General features: G+C 37.0%; 2 protein-coding genes across 4 annotated transcripts; one reads left to right on the forward strand and one right to left on the reverse strand.

Moving 5' to 3' along the window:
* Positions 1 to 669: 669 nt before the first annotated feature.
* On the reverse strand, positions 670 to 12093 carry LOC107828761 (uncharacterized). Of its 2 annotated transcripts, none has more exons than XM_016656131.2 (7): positions 11784 to 12093; positions 7001 to 7042; positions 4927 to 5049; positions 4022 to 4257; positions 3062 to 3098; positions 1487 to 1544; positions 670 to 1354 (listed from the first exon to the last, which is right to left on the reverse strand). In XM_016656131.2, the coding sequence occupies exons 1-7, from the start codon at positions 11901 to 11903 to the stop codon at positions 1275 to 1277; spliced, it is 696 nt and encodes a 231-aa protein (XP_016511617.1). In that variant the 5' UTR covers positions 11904 to 12093; the 3' UTR covers positions 670 to 1274. The 2 variants fall into 2 exon arrangements, with proteins under 2 accessions (XP_016511617.1, XP_016511618.1); XM_016656132.2 differs by having other exon boundaries at positions 4927 to 5040; positions 11784 to 12051.
* Positions 12094 to 12766: 673 nt separating this feature from the next.
* On the forward strand, positions 12767 to 18720 carry LOC107828760 (putative pectin methylesterase CGR3). 2 transcript variants are annotated; one of them, XM_016656129.2, is made up of 7 exons: positions 12767 to 13297; positions 13827 to 13986; positions 14128 to 14167; positions 15059 to 15097; positions 15913 to 16287; positions 17629 to 17684; positions 18292 to 18720. In XM_016656129.2, exons 2-7 carry the CDS (start codon positions 13858 to 13860, stop codon positions 18442 to 18444), a joined length of 792 nt encoding a protein of 263 aa, XP_016511615.1. In that variant the 5' UTR covers positions 12767 to 13297; positions 13827 to 13857; the 3' UTR covers positions 18445 to 18720. The 2 variants fall into 2 exon arrangements, with proteins under 2 accessions (XP_016511615.1, XP_016511616.1); XM_016656130.2 differs by having other exon boundaries at positions 12941 to 13297; positions 14128 to 14340.
* The last annotated feature ends 281 nt before the right edge of the window (positions 18721 to 19001 follow it).

Raw genomic sequence — 19001 nt, forward strand, 5'->3', positions numbered from 1 at the left:
TGGTGTAAGTGTTTGTCATGATTTATATGTTTAATTTTCCTACATTAGATGCACTATGTTCATCCATCATCCGAATATTGTATACAAATTTTTCTTGTGTAAATGTTTTCGTCACCTAGGTTCCTGATCATGACAAAGAAACCAAATGAATAAAAGGAACATATACCAAGAATTTTGTTTATAAAAAAGTATTAGCTGGGATGTTTCATTGCATGTTTATAGTTTGTATCACATAAAAAATAAACTAAATAAAGTAAAAACTCATATGTATTTGATTAAACTTTGATGGTTTATCTTTGTAAGTTCAAACCATATATCTAAGCATCTTGACTTTGATAGACAAGTAACATACGATAATCTACATTGATTATTTCCGTAAATTAAATTTATACTTTATTCTTCATGCATAATTATTTACTTAATAATTTATTGTAATAATATTAATATTATTTTATAAAATCAAGTGTTACGTGACTCAGTATACACGTGTAATGTACGTGCCGAGAAATAGTATATAAGAATAGTTGATTCATTATATTAATCCTCTATCAAGAAGTAATCCTTTTTAATGAGTCGGCAGAGTAAGCATGAAAACTGATTGGCAAATAATTAGCATAGAGAATGGCGTTCTAAATTTCGACCTCAGTATGAAGCTGTTCAGTCAGACCCTTAGTGTGATACTACAATGAACTGATTCAAGAAGCTGCTTCAAATCTTTTCCAACTCATCTAAGAATATAACATAATTCAGCACCTTTTACATGGGCAATTCAGCCTTGGCATCTCAGATATAATACAAGGCAAAATTCATAGGCTAATTACAGCCTCTCTTTATTTGACATCTTCAGCTAACTTACAGTGTACTAAAGCCTGTGTGATATACAATGTCAATCAGTATCTTCAGCAATCTACATCACGAATTGAGCTCTTCAAGAAATTAGCACAGCAAGGGAGTGAGCAGAGGAATCCCGGGAAGTTGCAACCTCGGCTATAGAAGTATTACAACCTATGCTGTAGAAGTCTTCTTATGCTCGTGACATTTAAAAAAAAAAAACTATTCTAGACCGTATCATGAAAACCTTGGTAAAAATCCAAGAATACCAACAGACAAGATGCACCAGTCAACAAGCGGAAGGGTAGAAGCAAATGGCTTTCATGGTCGCTCTCCATCACGAAGGACCACTTGGATTAGCTAGACTTACATACAACATCAAGTGGAGAATGACCCTCTTAAAATTTTACATATATTTTGCATCGTTTGTCATGGCTCTTTTATCAGCTCATGCCATTCTTCCTTTCCGACTTTATAGCCTCATAAGACTTCATAACTTCCTTAAACTTTGCTTCAGCAGCCTCTGCAACCAAGTCACAACATCAGATTTTTATAGCCTGATGCAAGCAGTAGCACTTCTTTCCTTTTGTTTTTCTCAAATTTAAAATAGATAGACAAGTATAAGAAATCAAATAGACTAGCCAATACAATCTACCTTTGTTTTGCTGATTTTGATCAGGGTGAAACTCCTTTGCCTTTGCCCTAAAGGCTGACTGCAAGACAAAAGAAAAGGTGCATTTTAATAAACCTTTCCAATTCCAAGTAAATGCTTTTACACGCCTGCGTGACAGAGAGAGAAGCAAAGCTGATAGTCAAAACTGAAGGACCATCGAGATGCCAACTATATCAGCTGCCCTTGCAACTAGCTCAAATTGGATAATCAAATTAGATAATAGTAGCAGAGATCAGTGAATACGAGTATGTATAACACCATATTATCAGCTTCAAGTGATCGGCAATGCCAGCAGTTCCAGACGATACTTGGCTTCAACTACTTGAATTTGACGAGGCAGTCAAAAACTGGACTTTTGAGTCAATTATTTGTGTCTTTTCTTCTTTTTCCTACCACCTATTCTCACCATTTCAGATTGAATGTTTTTGTTTAATTTACAAGGATTTTTATAGAGTTGAAAATGTTTAAATATTGTTGAGAGATATGTAGGGATATATATATAATGTAGTATAATATATTTGAACAGTTAACCTACATTATTAGACATCACTCTGAAAAAGGTTTAGAAGGGAAAGGTAGACATTCAAGTTGAAACAGAGGAGAAGCAAGCTAACATATGGAATTCGTGCATATCTGTTCACCAATTCAAATAGACACACTCCAAATAGGATTACATCAAGCACAATTTACATAACCTAGAATTCTTGCTAGTTCTGCAATAGGTTTTAACTGAAGTTTGTCGGAAACTTCTTTAGTTTCTTTTGTTGAAGCAATAAATCAAGATTCCAAGTTACTCAAAAGGTTCTGTTCTATTAAGGCAAGTTGCATGATCATTTTAAAAAATTAAGTATTCCGCCCGATCAAAATCAATTGGAAATATGTTCTCTTCCGTGAGTTCAGATTTTTTTCTTGATTTTGTTATTTGACAAGTGGCAGGCAAAAGAGGTAAAGCAGCTTAGCTTGCAGTCTCTATTAAAGAAAGTAGGAACATAAAAAAATATAAGTTGTTGACTAATTAACAGACCTACCAAATAGATTGGGGATGAAGTCATTAATTTTCATCTGGACAAGTGTCATTTCATTTTATTCTTCACCTTTTTCAGGCAGTATTTTTAAACATTAAGAGGCTACGGATGATTTTGTCACCTTTGCCTAGTACCAAAAATAGATCTACAAATGTTTTAAACAGAAAATTCAGAAATATAGGAGCAGCATAAAGTAGATAAATATCTCAAGCCTGTAACTCACACAGGGAAGTAGAAAAAAAAAACTTTATATACTCAGAAAATTAAGAAAAAGGAGATAAATTTTTTACGCCTGCATTCACAAAGGGGCAGCTGGGGTGGAAGCACACAAAAAGAACTTTGTCTCCGCTGTTTAGTTTTCTCGACCATCCTCCTCCACCAGGGAAGAGGTGAGATCAGGGGGCCTTAAAAATGAAGGGAGGGAACCAAGATTTAAAAACAAACAAACAATGGAAGGTACACATGTAAAACAACACTAATTTTCATTTTAATACTGGGAGAATTTTCACACATTTCGGAGAATGATAAATACCTTTATCTCATCATCCGTGTAAGGCTTCGTCCTACACCTGTCAAAATGGAAGGATCAAACATGTCAAGTTTCATGTCAATGTCAATATCATCACCTAAGAACACATCCACATTAAACATCTGGCATCCAGATAAAGACTTCTTGGCAACATGAAAAACTAAAACAGCTTTTATGTAATAGAAAAATTACAAATATGGAAGAAAGGTAGGTATGTGTAATTTACAGAAGAAATAACATCCTCTAGAGCAGCAAAACCTTCTATCCTAGAACACCTCATCGTAGATGTGAGTGCTTAAGAACATAATGATTGATGTCATATACATATGGTGAAAGTAAAACTCAGTAAAGGATTAAATCACAAAAATGGCATCTAACTATCCAGAGTCTGTAGAACAGATCTTCACCTTCATCCAAGTAAGATACGTGGAGCACTTGGTAGGTTGCACCATTCACATCATAGGGTGTTACCTTTTTCTTATCTGATTGCAGTTAGAAAATAAGTCGAAGACGAAGATTTTAAGTATTTTAGTTTATGTCCTTGTTAGAACTAAATGGTGACTTCAAATAAAAGAGCCCACGGTGCTGTAAAGGTGCAGCCAGTACTCCTATGAGTCATATTCTTTTAGGGTTGAGGTGTATGCTTTGGTGCTCGAGTGGCCAACAAAAGTACGGAAACTACTTATTTTCTTCTTTATGTGTTGATCCAAAACACCCTTAGCAAAAGAATGGCCAAAATGCATGCCTCAGGCACCAACGCATATGCCTCAAACCAGAATTATTGAGGTAGTAATGGTACTAACCATTCGTTCTAGGACTATCATCTTTGCAATGGAGTCTCTTTCTTTTCCTCTTTCGGGTTGTCTATTGGCTTAAAAAAATCGGGGGTAGATCATGGAGAAGCGTGGATATTTTCCCACAAGTATTAATAGATCAACTCAACATCCAAAAGCATATTACTACCTGTCAAGGCCCAAAACCGAGTAGTGATGTGATAACGCGTAGCTTGTATTGGCCCTAGGAGCTTCCCTGAAATTAGTTCCCCGGTCTCTGAATGATGTATCAGCCTTCCAATACCAGTCATTCCTTTGCGAGTGCTGATGATAAGCACCTGGCCCATTTTCTTGCCAGCTCTCGTAGCTCCTCTTATATTTGTTTCTCTCCCTATTGAAAACACTTTGCATACGGCGTATGCGCTCCTATGAAAATCATAGAATGTTAGGTCAACAATAATCCCATGCTTAAAGGTAGAACACACATATAAATATCAGAATGAACTCACAAGTGGAAATTTATCCAAGATCTCATTACATTTTCTTTAGCTCAGATATGTTAGCCATAAAATCTAACATCTGTAGTTGGTTGTGAGGGTAACAAATTATGAGATTGGAGGCAGAAACAATCAACAATTCAATCAGGCAAATAAAGCATAGGTAGCATTGAAGATTTGACTAGAAAGAAAAACGGATAAGGATGAGTGTTCACCATTATTAGATGCAAAACGGTTCTTACAACTTCAGTGTATCATCACAAGAAGAAATAACGGCAAATTTTATTTCCATTCCCCAACCTTCTAACTATAAGATTTTCCATAAATTTTTACTCACGGCTTATTTGAGATATTGGGTCACGCTTATATCCAGAAGATAAAATGGTATTTGAATTCTTTAGACATGGCCAAATTCATATTCAGAGAGACATACATGCATTCTGACGAATACACATAGGGGCCTGGATTCATATTCCAATATCTTCATACGAGTTCACTTACTTTTAGTTGAGAAAGACTTTGACAAAGTTCTCTCTTTCAATTCGATATTAGGAAATGAGAGTGACAAAAAATTGTTGAAGATGAAGATGTAGCTCACCACTCTCTCCATTTCTTCTTCATACTCTTCCCGCATCCTGCGATTATATCTTTTCCATGCTTCCTCCTGAAAACTTGTCCTAAAAGAACCCCCAGCTCGAGCTTTCCGTGCTGACTGCATCAACTTTTGCAATTCAAAGAAATAATTATTAGCTCAAGCCAAAAAAAAAAATCCTCCACCCTGCTCAGTATTTACCAAAACAAATGGAGAGTAATCCTTTTCTAACCACAAATGTCAAAAAACATGAATTTATCACGTTACTCCAACAAGAAAGCAACTCCATATGATATACTTCATCTTATACATGCAACAGTTAATTAGAATTGAACTCGCACAGTAGAACATTGCAAGAAAACAGAAAAAGCAATAGTTATGACAACACCTCATTTCACAGAGTAAACATACTCCCTGAATCATAAGAAAATAGCAGTACTAGTATTAAAAGAGGGAGACATCTTTTTCTTTTACAATTACTTTTTATTGTTAAAATTTATAATGGTGATTTCTAAAATTTCTGTAATTGATGAATATGCAAATTTTATTTCAATTTCAAAATTTTAAAAATCAATATCCAAATTCACATCGAACGAGTTTCTTTTTATTGTTAAATTCACCTCGGATGAGCTTTCCTCGAATCCCTCATTCTTATTTGGATAGATGGAGAATATTTTCCAATTTCATCTTCTTTTTATAACCGATAAATTCTCACAGGCCAGTTGGCTTTCAAACTTGTTACGTGCGCCTGTTCACAAATTGCTTAGCTCTTAACCACTGAACCAAAGCCCTGAGAGCACCATTTAGCAATCATCTTCTGAGTGGTGAATTATGTTTAGACGTGAGTAAAACTTAGTATATGCCACATATCAAATGGGTCAGAATCATTATTTCTGAGGAAATGCCTGTATGAAGTCAGTATTTTGACGGAAAAAGACGCTCAATTTCAAAGACAAAATGACCAACCTTCCATTTTCCTTAGGTTTTTGGGAGAGACTCACATATGTTGAAGATCTAGAATAATAAGAATATGCACAAGAGCAATTATATAGAAGAATGATTGATGCATATTAAACATATCAAGATCACATTTTCCTACCTTTGATATTTATCTCTATCGTTTATTTTAGATTGTGAAGATATGGCCCTTGTGCCTGACTCAACCCCAAAAGCTAGTTCATAAGGTAAGGATTGCCCAAGACCATATAAGGAGATCACAACCCATTCCCCTCAACCAATGTTAAGACTCTAATAGCCTGTTTGGCCAAGCTTCTTTTTGGCCAAAAGAACTTTTGGCCAAAAATTAAGGTGTTTGGCCAAGCTTTTGGAAGGAAAAAAGTGCTTTTGAGGAGAAGCAGAAGCAGTTTTGGAGAAGCAGAAAAAAGTAGCTTCTTTCCAAAAGCACTTTTTTGAGAAGCACTTTTGAGAAAAATAACCTTAGAAATAGTTTTTTAAAGCTTGGCCAAAGGAGACCACAACCTATCCCTCAACCAATGTGGGACTCTAACATAGATAATTTATTATCAGTTAGAAATACTGAGTTTTCATTGAAAGGTCTTATCTTTTAGTTAGAGATAGTCTTATCTTTAGTTAGGGAAGTAGGTTTTTTGACTTGTGCAGTGTTTCCTATTTTATAAATAGGATCCTTCTGTCGAGAGACTATAATAATAGTCTATAAATTGATTGGCTATTAGAATACTTCAGTCTATCATCTTCTTTGAGAAGGATTTTTGTTGTTAAGAATTTTCAATTTATCCCCTTCTTCCTGCTCCATTCGCGCTCCTAACCCCCCCCCCCCCCCTCTTCTACTCACATTTTCTCTTTTTCTCATTCCTTCCCCTGATTTTCCATCTTCTATTTGGTGCTACATCAACGATCAACGATTACTAGAAAAAGACAAAAAAACCAGATAAGAGGCCCTCAAAGAAATGAAGCAAAGGTTTGCTCAATATGACTATGCATGCAAAAGGAAAATAGCTCAAGTTGCATGGAACTTAGACTGAATGCAGGTAAGGTAACTCCAGAGTACACTAAAATTCCACATTTATCCAAAATGAGATTGAATAAAGACGCTCATTACCTGAGAGTAGACATAATCCACTGTACTTCGTAATTGTGTAACCTGCCAAATTTCTCAGGCCGTGAGTTAAGAATCAACAACAACCCAGTGAGGAAAAAGGAGGAAGCAAGCAAAGCTACAAACTCCTGTTAAAACTTTTCATTCGTTCCAACAGCATACAGAACACGAAAGTTTAAAGCTGTCAGAAGCAGAAACGACCCACACCAGTTAGCCTTGGGTATAAAAGTATCTGACCTACTCAACTTCAATTTGTAGAATCCATTATTATAAGTATCCAAGAGAAAAATATGTTAAAAGTCACTGAATCATATCCTCTCGTTTATAAAAATACTGAGTTGCAATGCATAAAGGTGTAAGCATCTTTTTTCTTTTTTTTGGGGGGGGGGGGGGGGGACTAATAAGGTGTTCACATCTGTTTTTATATCCATATCTTCCCTTTTCTCTTCTGAATTGATGTTTTATATCCGTATCTTCTTTCACCTTGATTCCCGTTCCCCCCTGTCTATAATATATGATTTTAATCAATATATGCAAGTATCCAAAGCCCTCCACTGGGCACTTCGCTGTTGGACTTTGCCAAGGCATTCGATCTAGTGATTGCGAACTCAAGTTTTCCGAAGCGGGATGAGCATTTGGTTACTTACAAAAGTTCGGTGGCGAAGACTCAGATTGACTATCTCCTCCTCAGGAGATGCGACAGAAGGTTGTGCGAGGATTGCAAAGTTATCCCAGGTGAGACCCTAGCAACGCAACATAGGCTTTTGGTAATGGACATTGGTATTAGGATAAGGAGGAAGAAGAGGTCAGTACGAGGCCGTCCGAGGATTAGGTGGGGCGCCTTGACTAAGGATAAAACTCAGGAGTTGGAAGGAAGGTTATCAGCAATGGGAGCTTGGAGAAGTAGTTGGGAAGTAGTGGGGACGCAAACACTATGTGGTCGACGACGGCTGATTGTATAAGGAAGGCGGCGAGAGAGGTGTTAGGGATATCTTCGGGCCGCACCGGTGGCCACAAAGGAGACTGGTGGTGGAATGCAATTGTCCAAGATAAAGTGGAAGCGAAGAAGGCAGCGTACCTGCAATTCGTAGGGAGCTCTGGAGAGGAGGAGAAGAGAGCGAACAGTGAGAGATATAAGGTAGCTAGGAAGGAGGCGAAGATGGCAGTAATGGAGGCTGAGACGACAGCTTTTGCTCGTCTGTAGGAGGAACTAGGGAACAAAGGAGGGGAGAAGAAGTTATTCCGACTCGCTAAGGTTAGAGAGAGGACGGCTCGGGATCTGAACCAAGTGAGGTGCATAAAAGATGATGACGGCAAAGTTTTGATGGGGGATGACCAGATTAAGAGGAGATGACAGACCTACTTTCATAAACTTCTAAATGAAGAAGGGGATCAGGATATTGCGCTAGGTGAATTGAGGAATGCCAACAACCCCCATGAATTGAGTTATTGTAGGGACATTGAGGTCGATGAGGTCATGGAGGCAATGCGTAAGATGAGGAGGGGCAGAGCTACCGGGCCAGACGAAATTCCAGTTGAACTTTGGAGGTGTGTTGGTAGAGCAGGCTTGAAATGGCTTACTGGGTTGTTTAATGTTATATTCAAGACTAATAAGATGCCTGAAGAGTGGAGGTGGAGTACAATGGTTCCGCTGTATAAGAACAAAGGCGATGTTCAGAGCTGTAACAACTATAGGGGTATCAAATTATTGAGTCATACCATAAAAGTCTGGGAGAGAGTGGTAGAAATGAGAGTGCAAAGGACGGTGTCTATTTCAGATAACCAGTTCGGGTTCATGCCGGGGCGATCTACCACAGAAGCTATCCACCTTATTAGGAGGATGATGGAACAATACAGAGATAAGAAGAAGGATCTCCACATGGTGTTTATCGATCTAGAGAAAGCGTACGACAGGGTTCCTAGGGAGGTCCTATGGAGATGCCTAAAGGTTAAAGGGGTCCCGGTTGACTACATTATGGTGATTAAAGACATGTATGATGGAGCTAAGACTCGGGTTAGGACAGTAGGAGGTGACTCCGACCATTTTCCGGTTGTTACGGGGTTGCACCAAGGGTCTGCGTTCAGCCCTTTCCTATTTGCCCTGGTGATGGATGCCATAACACATCATATTCAAGGGGAGGTGTCATGGTGCATGCTATTTGCTGATGACATAGTCCTAATTGACGAGACACGACGCGGCGTCAACGAGAGGCTAGAGGTTTGGAGACATGCCCTTGAGTCTAAAGGTTTCAGGTTGAGCGGGACGAAGACGGAATACCTCGAGTGCAAATTTGGGGCCGAGCCGACGGAAGCAGGAGTGGAAGTGAGGCTCGATTCTCAAGTCATCCCTAAGAGGGTTAGTTTCAAGTACCTTGGGTCAGTTATTCAGGGGACCGGGGAGATCGACGAGGATGTCACACATCGTATAGGGGTGGAGTGGATGAAGTGGAGGTTAGCAACGAGAGTCTTGTGTGACAAGAAAGTGCCACCGTTACTAAAAAGTAAGTTTTATAGAGCAGTGGTTAGGCCTGCTATGTTGTATGGGACCGAGTGTTGGCCGGTTAAAAATTCACACATCCAGAAGATGAAAGTAGCAGAGATGAGGATGCTGAGGTGGATGTGCGGGCATACAAGGATGGACAAGATTAGGAATGAAGATATTCGAGAGAAGGTGGGTGTGACCCCCATGGAGGACAAGATGCGGGAAGCAAGACTCAGATGGTTCAGGCACATTCAGAGGAGGAGCACTGATGCACCAGTGAGGAGGTGTGAGCGACTGGCTGTGGTGGGCACGAGGAGAAGTAGAGGGAGACCTAAGAAGTATTGGGGGGAGGTGATCAGGCAGGACATGACACGACTTAGGATTTCTGAGGACATGGCCCTTGACAGAGAATTGTGGAGGTCGAGCATTAAGGTTGTAGGTTAGGGGGAAGTTTGTGAATATTACTACAGCGCACTAGAGGGAGACTAGTCATTTAGGAGTTAGACTTAGGATGCTACTGATCAGCTACTGATGCAGGGCTGTATCTGTTGGATATTAGTATACCTTACATCCTTTTCGTATTTCCTATATTTCTTATATTATTGTTATTTTGTTATTTTATGTTATGTATTTTATGTTATTTATTATGAGTCTATTGATAGTACTAATATATTGTCTCTTGTTGCTCTCTTGAGCCGAGGGTCTCCTGGAAACAACCTCTCTGCCCCTCGGGGTAGGGGTAAGGTCTGCGCACATATTACCCTCCCCAGACCCCACTTGTGGGATTATACTGGGATGTTGTTGTTGTATCCAAAGCCCTCCACTCTATTCTATCCTCCTTATCTCCCACACTTTAGTAACTATAAATCCTTTGCACGAACTCCACCACTTCTTCTCATTCTCAATACTAGGTGGCTCTTTCAAAAATAATTCCTGGAATATTTTCTAATATTTCTCGTGATAAACTCAAATATATTACTCAATCTATCATTAGAAGTGGAAAACACACGAGGATATGCATGCTTCAAGGTCTACAGACAACTTATCCAACCAAAAATGTATATGGTAGTCGTACCCAACATTTTTTCTATACATTTTTTCAATAAGGGCCATTGTCCTGACAATGAGCCTGATGAGCTTTGTAAAATCATGTTTTTTCCATCATAATCTTTTTCCACAAACTTACACCATGAGAATTCGTACCGTCATTTGAAAATCTTCATCTTCCATTGCCTGATATTCTGTGTCTATCCACAATCACTATTCTCGATAATGTCTCTATGTGCAAGAACCAATTTCCCTATTAGTGCCAAAATAAAAATATCTGAGCTCTTCATCACTAATCCTTTCCCCCTCTCCAAAGAGAGATACTTTCCTCTCCACCATAAATCACATGTTTCCTTAATTCTTCCAAGATTTCAAAGAGATTACCTTAGAGTTTCGTGGATTTAATGGGGTAAAAATAATGCCTAACCTCCTTGGCTCCTAACCGAGTAATGAAAGTGTCATTCTGTTAACAAAAAATAAGTAATGGACAATTATGCCTATTGCAAATCGGGGCACCAGTACAATATGCGGTAGGACTCTTTGCTTTCACAGAAGTTCATAAACAGTAGATAATTTGAGGATTTGCCTAAGCCAATTCTTAAACTGAATTTCATTGTTCGAGATAACTCCTTTGCTAATAAAGTACATGCAAATAGGGTCGAAAATCTTGAAAAGTTCATTTAGCCCTCTGCAAGACTTGATTTCTGCTGTATCTTCCTTTCCATTCAATAGTCCCTTTAGGACTTCAGAAAATTTACAAGTTATTGAGCACACACACAACCCCCCCCCCCAATCCCCCCATCCCCCCAAAAATAAAAACCAAAAGAAAAAGAATTAACAGAATGATCGCCGTTCCCTAAGCTGCAGCACATCAGCCCGTTAGCAAATACATCACTGTGTTTTCTGAATAGATAAACAATCATATTGGCGGAATTACTGCTAATTTTGAAATCAAGCAAGGCATAAATTTACTTATAACTGATCCTAAAACATAGTTAACCTAAATATCTCAATCTTCTTTCCTTCCCAGTTTGATCAATCATAAACTTCGGTTCTTCCACCCCCACCTAAAATATCAACTCACACAACAACAAACGCAACCCCATTTGCCCTATATGCCCAATTTATTGCATTATCTCAATATTACTCAATAAAGCACAGAACTTTACACAAAACCACTGAATTTCACCAATACCCAAATACAAATTAATGAAAAAAAGTATCAAAAGCAAAAAAATGACATGGTTAAGAACTTACAGCAAAGGTGGTGGCAGTAGCTCCAATTAACGCAAAAACAAAAATACCCCAAAGTCTCATCTCCTCTTTTTCTTCGTAATGTTTTTCGCCATTGTCTTTACCGGCTTTTTCATTACCCATTTTTCGATTAGCTTTGCAAAATTCACCCCAAAATTGTAATCACTGAAGTAAACACCAAAAAGAGCCGATGAAACATGCTATGTCCATAACAGAATCCAAAACCTTTGATGTTTTTCTTCTACGCCGACTTCAGATGAAAATTGAAATTGTTTCTTCTTTTTTTCTTTCAATTTCTGTTTTTATTCTATGTGTGTGGTTTTAATTGGTTGTGTAGTTAAATCCCAGCGACCCGCTAGTGCTCGTCGGACCTTTTCCGGGTCAACTGTATTAATTCGTCTTTCTTTCCTTAATGTAAAAGTAAAAGTAACAAATTTGGACTTCTATTTTGCTACTGAAGCCATCATGATATCAATCTAATTAAGGTATTCATTTTATTTTTAATTATATTGTGAGACTATATTCTACATGAACTTAATAGTTGGGAAAGTTGACTCATACATAATTTAGAAGCAGTAAAACTCGATAATTGATTTTATGGTACTTTTAATTCACTGCATATAATGTCATAAATATAATTAAGTCTCTAGCAAATTGAAGGAAGTTTTTTGAATGCTATTGTACTAAAATATTTCGAGTTAGTAAGTCATGTTATACTGCTAATAGTGATATATGAATATTCATTTAAAGTAATAAGATCATGCTTTTGTCAATGGTATACAATACAGACAATATTCATACTTCTATTTCTTGATTTGGGAAAATTTAATACTTAGCTATTTATTTTTCAAGCTTTAATCTTTTATCCTGCTCTAAGGTTAAATATTCATGTCGTCCATTCAACCATAACAAAAAATATATGATAACATATTTTAGAAAATATTAAAAGTAATGGTATTTATACATCTTTTGGAACTTTTTTCTTTGTCTTATTTTAGTTCAAATAAAAATATTAGTGATGTGGGAACGATTTCTTCATTAATTAGGTATCAAATCAATGTCCTATAAAATTTTAGTGTCAAAGTGATATTTTCTTGGGCTTTCATGAATCTCATTCATTTTGCTATTAAATAACAAAGCTCAATTAGGATTAAAAGTTTACACCAAGATTTTGTTTGACAAGGAAAAGAACAAAGGAGAAAGAAATAGAAAAGATAACTCTTTGTGCAGTGTGGGATTTGCTTATGAGAATCGGAGCTCCGAAGTGTGAGCAAAGCCGTTGAATGACAACCGTTCCAATTCCGACGCGCCAAATTTTCTAATCTTGCAGCTTCTCCCTTACGCGCCTTACTTTCCAAATCTGTAATCTCTAATCAAGAATATCACCTTTTTCTCTAAACAAATTTCCAATTTTGTGTATTCAATAGATTTACATATCCACGAGTACCAAGAATTACTAAAGCACTGTAAATAACGGATCTTGATTCGGGTTTCAACGTTGTTCACTACTGATTCAGGTACAAATTATGTTTCCTTTTTATTTTTATTTCTTCCCATTGTATAAAAAATGGGTCCAAATGACGTTTTTTTGCTCCTTTGTCTGCTAATTATAGTAAAAGATTGAATTTTATGTCCCTTTTAGTTTCTGTTCATGGGTGTGGTTAATAATTTTAAATATATTGTTTGTGTGCTTCACCACAATACTAATCGTTGTATTTTTCCTCATATCGAAATGGGTCCTTTTTGCTCTTTTTGTTGGACTATTGTAGTAAATGATTGAAATTTGGGTCGTTTCTTGGCACCCTTTTAGCTTTCTTTTCATGAGTATGGTTAATAAATCAATAGTTACATGTTACACTATAGTTCCAATCATTGCTTTCTTAAATGACTGGTTCTAATCCTAATATTGAGATAATGCCATATTTGGAAACTTCTGCAAAGAAAAATGCCAGAAATGTTACAGCTTTTGGTATCTACTTTTGGTTTTGACATTTTATGTTCTTGATTGATTTTCAAGGATTTTAACTTGTCTCTAATGTTGCGCAGAAAAAGTTAGTCTTTTGGTTGCAAGGAACCTATGATGATGTCAAGGAGGCCTATCAACCCATCTCGACGTGTAGCGGATGGCAGAGCAGCTTCATTAGATGCCTCAATTCGCTCAAAGACACGGTCTTCCCCATATTTAACGATTGGACTTGTTATTGTGGTACTTATTCTCAGATTTTGATACTAATAGTTATTTAATTGTTATCATTTTGGACGGCAGTAGATAATCTTGGAAAATAACTAGATTCTCAAATCATTTAAACTGTAATTGTAACTCTATGTTTCCTTTTGGATATTTCAGGGAGCATTTCTTCTCATAGGGTACTTTTACCGTGACACAGGTTTGTACCCTGAACCTTGGCGTTTCATGAATTATATCTATACTTGAGTTTATTGTAAAAGGCCAAAAAGAAAGAAAGAAGAAAAGATATTTCAGCTGATTGCTCAATACTGGAGGTCTGTGACGAAACTACTGCGAGATTGTTTATGAACGCTGTACTTGTTTCATCAAAAGGTACTTTTCTCAAGAGGTGAATAATGTTGGGTATCGTATGCTTGAACTAGGGGCATTACAGGTGATATAGGTTTATAACTTCTAGTTTAAATGAAAAAGTAGTTAAACCCTTTAGCTCATTTGGAGGACTCCCTACAATTTATTTCTTTAGAGAAAGCTGTATAACTATTAAAAAGAGCAGACAATACGAGTACTCTGCATGATCAGTCTCACCTTCTCAAGGAAAGAAGATATCGAAACATAGTTTTGTGGCATCAACATATGCACATGTAGAAGATGTGTAGAAGGCATATGAATCATCTTCGACATATTTCTTAATGTTTATCTGCAAATAACATAGTGGTCCTTTTCTTTTCTTTAAACAAAATGCTGGTCTTTTTTACCTCATTTTTTGATGAATGTTTCTCTATATAACAACAACAACAACAACCCAGTTGAATCCCACAAGTGGGGTCTGGGGAGGGTAATGTGTATGCAAGCCTTACTCCTATCCTGGGAAGGTAGAGAGGCTGTTTCCAATAGACCCTCAGCTCAAAGTTTCTCTATATAAAAATCTCAATTTAAATGAATCTCTGCTATCAGTAAGACAGTAACGGTCATGTTGGTGACTTAATTACACGTTGCTTTTCCTTACCTCAACTTGAACGTTTGCTTCTGCCTCTAAGTATTGTTCTTTACTTTGCTCTGATGCTCATAAATGGATTATCATTGCTTGTAGGTACTTTTGGCAGTATTAAAGGCATCAGTAGAGTGGAAGGTAATTTCTCATGCATAATTCTGAAGAATTTGAGTTTTGACATATTTTTCTTTTAGATGACACATGAACTATGTTATATACAAAAGTGCACAGAAATGTCTATTACTTGTTTAGTGAAAATGGTTCTAACTATGTACTCATGATCACCTAATGTTGTGCATCCAAAAATTTCAGTTTGGTACTTACTGATAATCGAGTCCCCAGTTCCTTTTGGGCTCTTGCCCGGAGCTTTACTTGCACGATAATTTTAGAACTTTACGATAAGAAGACTCGGACAAGCATGTTATGCATTTCTTGCTTCTACTTTTAACTCATTCAGAGTATAGTAGGAAGTATGAACCATCTAACTGTAACTTCAAAAATAATGCCTTTGTACATGACATACAGCAGGATTCTTGTGTTCCATGATAAAAATCATGTGAATTGTTATTACGCAGTCAGTCTGTATAGCTGTTTCAATAAACTAATATCAAACATGTCGGGGATTTCTGTTCACTTATGATTCTCTGAATAATTCCCCACACTTCTTACATCACTTGACTCAAGAGCATAGAATAGGTAACAAGATTGGTAATTCACTATCATTTATCATTCTAGGTGAGTGGAGTGACCATGCACTATGCCTATCAAGAATCTCTATATAGCCTATATGCGGAGCTACTGACTCCCAATCTTGCTTATTAGAAGATTAATTGCGTTAGTTTAATTTGGGTAATAGTGCCTTGGTTTCTTCGACTTGACATTTCTGAAGAGAAAGTTACTGCTGTATGTAATTACAGCCGAGTTAGAATCTTGAACCAGTTTTACCTGTGCAGGGGACTTTTCATGTGCTGTAGAGGTTCAAAAGACGATTCCTTTTCTGAAGAAAGCATATGGAGATAGCATGCATAAGGTGCTGCATGTTGGCCCTGATACTTGCTCGGTAGTTGCTAGATTGTTAGAAGAGGAGGATACTCAAGCTTGGGGTATAGAACCATATGATATAGAGGATGCAGGTCATTTCTGCAAAAAACTCGTGCATAAGGGCATCGTCCGCGTGGCTGATATAAAGTTTCCTCTTCCATATCGTGCAAAATCATTTTCACTTGTGATTGTCTCAGATGCATTGGATTACTTGTCTCCAAGGTATCTCAATAGGACCCTTCCTGAATTGGCCAGGGTATCGTCTGATGGACTTGTTGTTTTCACGGGTAAGAAGAGTTTTTTCTTAGATGTTATGTTTAGAAAATGGTCAGTCTAAAATGGAAGAATATTTTGCATTCATTGCACTGTCTTAGCTGAGTTGCTTCCTACCTCTTTTTTAGTCTTGCCTTTCTGGGTACACTCGTATGAGTGGGAATATTTATCTCAATCCTAGAAAGATATTCCTTTTAATTCGAAAACTTATTCTTTTATTTTCAGTACTTGGTCACACTATCACACTTCTATCTTTGATAGAAAGCTATTTAGAAATTTGACTATTTATTGCCTTACTTTGGTTTCTTTCCGTGCTGATATTCAATAGATTTCTATCCCCCTTTTATATTAGGTCCAGTAATGTCCTGTGCGGTCTCTCCTTGGAAGTAGGACAAAGTTGACTGGTAGAGGTTCTTAATTGTTGTTGCCATTCTTGATAAGGAGTAAAGAACATTAAAAGTGAAGGAATTACAAGGATACAAGAAACTAAATAAACCTGCAATAAGAAACCACTTGAAATCAATATAATTAATGCAGCAGAAGACAAAAATTACATGCACCATTCTCAAGTTAAGAAAAGCTGAATATATGTAAGATTTCAAAGCAGGGAGATGATAATGATTAAGGACAAATTGTTGGATTCCACACACAGAGGCAAAGAAGAGGAAATTTGTGTCTAGATGTATGAAGAATTTTTTGGATAACTGGCATTTGCTACTTATTGTTTCCTTAAATGCACAATATAACAGGCGTGAAAGTGAGGAGATACGACAAATGGTAGAATATTGGATGACCAGGGCCAATGTATAACTGAAAGAGATAACCTGTATAGTAGAAAAATATAGCAGAAACAACACGCCTTTTTTCCTTTCCTTTCTTTTAGTAAAAGAACAAACTCACTCCTGAATTATGTAAGTACTCGTTATCACTATAAAAAAAAAACTTAAGAATTTAATATGTCTCCGTCCCCTTTAGCAGTGATAACATATTGTAGATAATATTTTTAAAGAATGATATGGTGATAGCAGTCAGCTTTAATGACACCTCATGCATGCAGATCGTTCTCCCTTACATGAGTAGTTTGCTGTTGTTTCCAAACCAATGAGATGTGGCATATTTTTAATTAAGCTAGTGTGGTTTTATTCTTGTATGACTTTTGGTCAGTTGACCTCTGTAGAGTAATATTCTTTTGGAAGCAGTGGAGACTCTGATTACCTTGCTTTCTTAGAGTTGTTAGCTCCTTCAGTTTTCTCCTTTAAGATTTAACCATATCGTTTTATGCATAAGCTTTCTAAGGCGTTAGAAGTGCCTTTTCATATGCACGCCCTTTATTCCACATGATTTGATAATTGCAGGTTATCCACGTCATCATAAAGCTAAGGTTGCAGATAAGTCCAGATTCGGGGGGCTGGTAAGTGACATGCTCCTGCATCTCACTCATACATTGTTGTTAAAGCATGTGCATATAATTTGTCTATCTCATAAATTTGGGGGTGGAGCAAATGTGTTGGAATTAGGAACCTTCGACCCTTTTATTACATCTTACGGATTGGGTGGGAGTAAAAAGTGGATTCGTTTTAGTTTCTGATATGGAAAGACTTATCCCATCTTGCCCTCTCTAACTTTTAGTTGTTCAAAATTCTTGATGTTGCATAAGAAAATTTGAGTGCACCTTTTAGAGTTCTTAAATTTGAAACCTCAGATTGCATCAATCACCATTCATGCAGTAGCATATCACTATTTGTCAGAAGCCATTTTCTTTTTCATATCAAAAAGAAAAATTGTTTATATATGTTTGTCGCACAGACTTCATGCTGCAAAGGTGATACACCTATAAATCAGCAGCCAAAGTTGTATAGTAGAATATCTTAGGGAAATGCCTGCTCCTGATCATATCGATCTTCTTCTTTGTCTGTTTTGTTTCCTTTAAAAAGAATTGATAGTATATTGACTTAGATTATCTGCTAATTTTGAAACCTGATCCGAACTTCCTCCTTTGCTTTATGTTCTGCCCGAAGGCCAAATTGAGGAGCTCAACGTGGTGGGTCCGGTTTTTTGTTCAAACAAGTTTAGAGGAAAATGAAGTCGCCATTAAGAAGTTTGAGCTAGCTGCTTTGAAGAAATCATACGTCCCTAGCTGCCAAATCTTTCACCTGAGATCTTACCATTGATTTGCATTATACACAGTTATACACAAAAACTAAGAATCGCGCAGCTTGTGAATGCCGTGAAGACATGTTATAACAACTTCAGCTCTGTGTTGATAAGTTGTTGCGGAGAAGCAGGGGTCCCCTAGAAAATGCTGAGTATGCCATCTTAGTGTATTCTCATAAAATGTATATGGGGTTTCAGCAGCAGCTTGTTACAGATTAATTGCAAATGGGAGATTGCTGTTTCAGGGGAGACTATTGTCAAGTAATGATATATACATCATCTATATTCCTCTCTCTTGATCTCTCAGTTTATTTGTTTATTTATTTATTGGGGTTTTTCGCTAGTCGAAATATGGGCTCATAGTACACTTACACAAAACTTTTTGTTGCCTCTATTTATGATGCAATATTGTTTCACCTACTCATGTAGAAAATCATGATATGAAGGTCAAAATAATTTCTATCTCTAAAGTACTTGAAAGGGACACGCCATTGGATCAGTAGAATTCTGAATAAATTGAATTTGATTAGAGTATCAAAACATAATCAAAGAAATGCTGATTTTTTCCTGGACT

This window comes from Nicotiana tabacum, chromosome 16, assembly GCF_000715075.1.
Source record: "Nicotiana tabacum cultivar K326 chromosome 16, ASM71507v2, whole genome shotgun sequence".
Taxonomy (NCBI): Eukaryota; Viridiplantae; Streptophyta; class Magnoliopsida; order Solanales; family Solanaceae; genus Nicotiana; species Nicotiana tabacum.

Excerpts from the sequence above, each read along its gene's own strand:
- LOC107828761 (XM_016656131.2), bottom strand. The coding sequence starts at position 11,903 with ATGGGTAATGAAAAAGCCGGTAAAGACAATGGCGAAAAACATTACGAA. Across the intron at positions 1,545-3,061 it reads ACACGGATGATGAGATAAAG|TCAGCCTTTAGGGCAAAGGC; the intron begins GTATTTATCATT and ends TTTGTCTTGCAG. Across the intron at positions 1,355-1,486 it reads TCAAAATCAGCAAAACAAAG|AGGCTGCTGAAGCAAAGTTT; the intron begins GTAGATTGTATT and ends ACTTGGTTGCAG.
- LOC107828760 (XM_016656129.2), top strand. The coding sequence starts at position 13,858 with ATGATGATGTCAAGGAGGCCTATCAACCCATCTCGACGTGTAGCGGAT. Across the intron at positions 16,288-17,628 it reads TGGACTTGTTGTTTTCACGG|GTTATCCACGTCATCATAAA; the intron begins GTAAGAAGAGTT and ends TGATAATTGCAG. Across the intron at positions 17,685-18,291 it reads AGTCCAGATTCGGGGGGCTG|GCCAAATTGAGGAGCTCAAC; the intron begins GTAAGTGACATG and ends TTCTGCCCGAAG.